The sequence below is a fragment of the Sinocyclocheilus rhinocerous genome, unplaced genomic scaffold, assembly GCF_001515625.1.
Source record: "Sinocyclocheilus rhinocerous isolate Xijiao unplaced genomic scaffold, SAMN03320098_v1.1 scaffold484, whole genome shotgun sequence".
NCBI lineage: Eukaryota > Metazoa > Chordata > Actinopteri > Cypriniformes > Cyprinidae > Sinocyclocheilus > Sinocyclocheilus rhinocerous.
This window is the reverse complement of record NW_015658063.1, coordinates 1,469,575-1,472,685: the sequence shown is the minus strand read 5'-3', so window position 1 is coordinate 1,472,685 and position 3,111 is coordinate 1,469,575. Positions and strand designations below refer to the sequence as shown.

The 3,111-nt window shown below is 34.6% G+C and overlaps 1 gene segment (V, D, J or C); it reads left to right on the top strand.

The window, feature by feature from the left end:
• The first annotated feature begins 1,162 nt into the window (after positions 1 to 1,162).
• Positions 1,163 to 1,727, top strand: LOC107722055 (Ig kappa chain V-VI region NQ2-6.1-like). The segment is given in 2 exon segments: positions 1,163 to 1,237; positions 1,375 to 1,727. Coding segments are annotated over 2 exon segments (393 nt in total).
• The last annotated feature ends 1,384 nt before the right edge of the window (positions 1,728 to 3,111 follow it).

The window sequence follows — 3,111 nt, the reverse complement described above, 5'->3', positions numbered from 1 at the left end:
ACTTTTTTAAGTTGAAACAACACATTTTTTTTTTACAGTGTAGGATGCTTTGAGGGTGAGTAAAACATGGGCTAATTTTCATTTTTGGGTGAACTAACCCTTTAATGTCTTTGCAGGTGAATCTAATGGGAATGTTATCAGACCAAACCAGCCATCTGTAGTTTTAACTGAAGGAAGCAGCACCACTCTGTCCTGTTCATATGATGGATCAGCTTACAGTCTCCACTGGTATCGACAGAAGCCTGGATCAAAACCAGAGTTTCTGCTGCTGATTGTTGAGTCCACTAAATATGTCAACAAAGCTGACCAACCTCATCCACATATGTCCATCAGACTCTGTAATGATAAACCTGTGGATCTGGAGATCTCCTCTGCTGCTGTATCAGACTCTGCAGTGTATTACTGTGCTCTGGAGCCCACAGTGACAGGAAAACAAACTACACTGTACAAAAACCTTATTGTTATCTGCCTGATGAACAGTCATATTTCTCTACCATGATCTCTGTGATATTCCATTTTGCTGATGATCTATATGGCATTTAAATGTACATTATCAAATTGTAATTCATTTTGCTCTATTTAGCAAGGACGTCCCTCAAAGAGAAAAAAAACATAATTTAGGACTATAATCATAATCAATACAAAAATGGACTACAAAATACCAAGACAAACAATCACCACTCAAGATAAAAGAATTTCAGTCTGTTCCTTGAAATAAAGCTTGACACATTTCTCGCTGATAAATTACTAGAATGTTCAAATAAATAACTACAGTATAGATGTATTTAAAATATTTTATCTTGCCACAGAAAGGTTATTGGGTTTTTATATACAAGAGATTTCCAGGGCCTTTATTACCCACAGAATTATTTTAGATTCACAGTTAAGACCACACATAGAGTATTGTATTCCTTTGAAAGTCACTAAAGTACAGTTGATAGCTGATATGTTGCTGTACAATAACTTTTGGTTGTTTCAGTTACATCCAAAAAAGAATGACATTATACTTAACCAGTGGTTACCACACATTTTTTTAATTATTATTAAATCAGATCAGAGAGTATTACAGTTAAGCATGGCTTTTACCAGAAGGTGGAGCTCACATTCAAGTGATTTCAAAACAGAGCACATGCAAACTGAGTCAGTTAGGAGGAAACTGTAAGTCTTGACTCTACAGAACTTTTTGTCTCATTGATAATGTTGCTCCTTGTCCTCATGATATTTTCCCTTTGTAAGGGTGAGTAATGCATAAGAATAATTTCCAGATTACTGATTGATTTTGATTGTGTTAATAAACCAACTATTTATATATGCTCTTAATTAGTCCATGAATTTTAATGTTTTTTAATTGATTGATTGATATTTTTTAAACAGATAATGTTGATGCTGAATTGATAACATCATTCTTCACAAAGCAGCATGTTTTGGCAGGAAGAGATGTTACACTTTCCTGCAACTACAGTGGTAATGTTCGCAGTCTGCAGTGGTACCGTCAGCATCCCGGATCCAAACCTGAAAATATAATTTATTACACTGAGAGCAGCAGTCAGTCAGAGCCCAAGCTTCGTCTGTACGCTGTGGCCGATAAAGAAATCAAACTTATGAATCTGAGCATATCTTCTACACAAATGGATGATTCTGCTCTGTACTACTGTGCTCTGCAGCCCACAGTGACAGGAAACACAACTGCACTGTACAAAAACAGACAATCAGGACACACACTGTAATTACCAAACATTACTAACATGTACCAATGTGTACAATAAGGAAAAATGAAAGAAAGGATAATTAAGAGAGCTAATAACTGCACATCAATCAGTGTAAAGATCTTCGAAACTTGTGGTTATAGTACTTTAACACTGTATATTTTCCACATAGCTTATTGTCCAAAAGAAACATTTTATTTTTTTGTGAAATCATTATATATGATTAAACAGCAGCCATTCTTTTTTTTTAATCTTCATTTTAATTAGAGAGTAAGCTAAAATGTATTCACATACTAGGGCTGGGCGTTATAGCTAAAAAATATATCAACGATATATGTTTCATATCGTTCGGTATCTTAGGCAACTCAAATAATAGTTGTCACTTCATAGAACTTAACATTTCAAGGTAGCTAAACTTAACATTTTAAGACAGCACGAACACTTACTTTTTTAAGTTGAAACAACACATTTTTTTTTTACAGTGTAGGATGCTTTGAGGGTGAGTAAAACATGGGCTAATTTTCATTTTTGGGTGAACTAACCCTTTAATGTCTTTGCAGGTGAATCTAATGGGAATGTTATCAGACCAAACCAGCCATCTGTAGTTTTAACTGAAGGAAGCAGCACCACTCTGTCCTGTTCATATGATGGATCAGCTTACAGTCTCCACTGGTATCGACAGAAGCCTGGATCAAAACCAACTATGCTGTGCAAAAACTTGTTTCTTGAATATTGTATAGTCACGTTTGTAGGAGGGCGGAGCTTCCTCACATGCAGTGTTTCTTTTCCCACTTTTCTTGCTTTGCTGTAGGCCTATAATGTTGTCTTTCTCTGAGAACTACTGTACCATTTTAGCAAATGTTAGGGTACCATTTACTCGTTAATTTTTGTATACTTATAAACTTTGCTTTACTGACTGTTAGAATTTTGCTACTTGATTTCTTTGCACAGCAAAGAAATATTACAATCAATTGGATCTCTTTGGACAGTGACAGTCTTCATAACTTAAAAAAAGTTACATTCAGATATTTCAAATATTTGCTCAATTAATAATTGCATTCTTCTTACTATAAAATTTACTAGGCCAAAGGTTTTCAGTAAGCTTTTATGTGTTGTTCAAGACACATCGCTTAAACAACGAGATATTGCAGCAAAAGGCAGAGGTGGACAGTAACTAAGTACATTTACTTGAGTATTGTACTTAAGTACACTTTTTGAGTATCGGTACTTTACTTGAGTATTATTTTTTCTGGAAACTTATGACTTTAACTTCACTACATTTGAAAGACAAATATTGTACTTTTCGCTCCACTACATTTCTATCAAGATCCTCAAAGTAGAAAGTCGTTAGCAGCTTCGAAAGATTTTTTTTCTTCTCTAAAAACTGTCTTTTTTTCAGACAGTT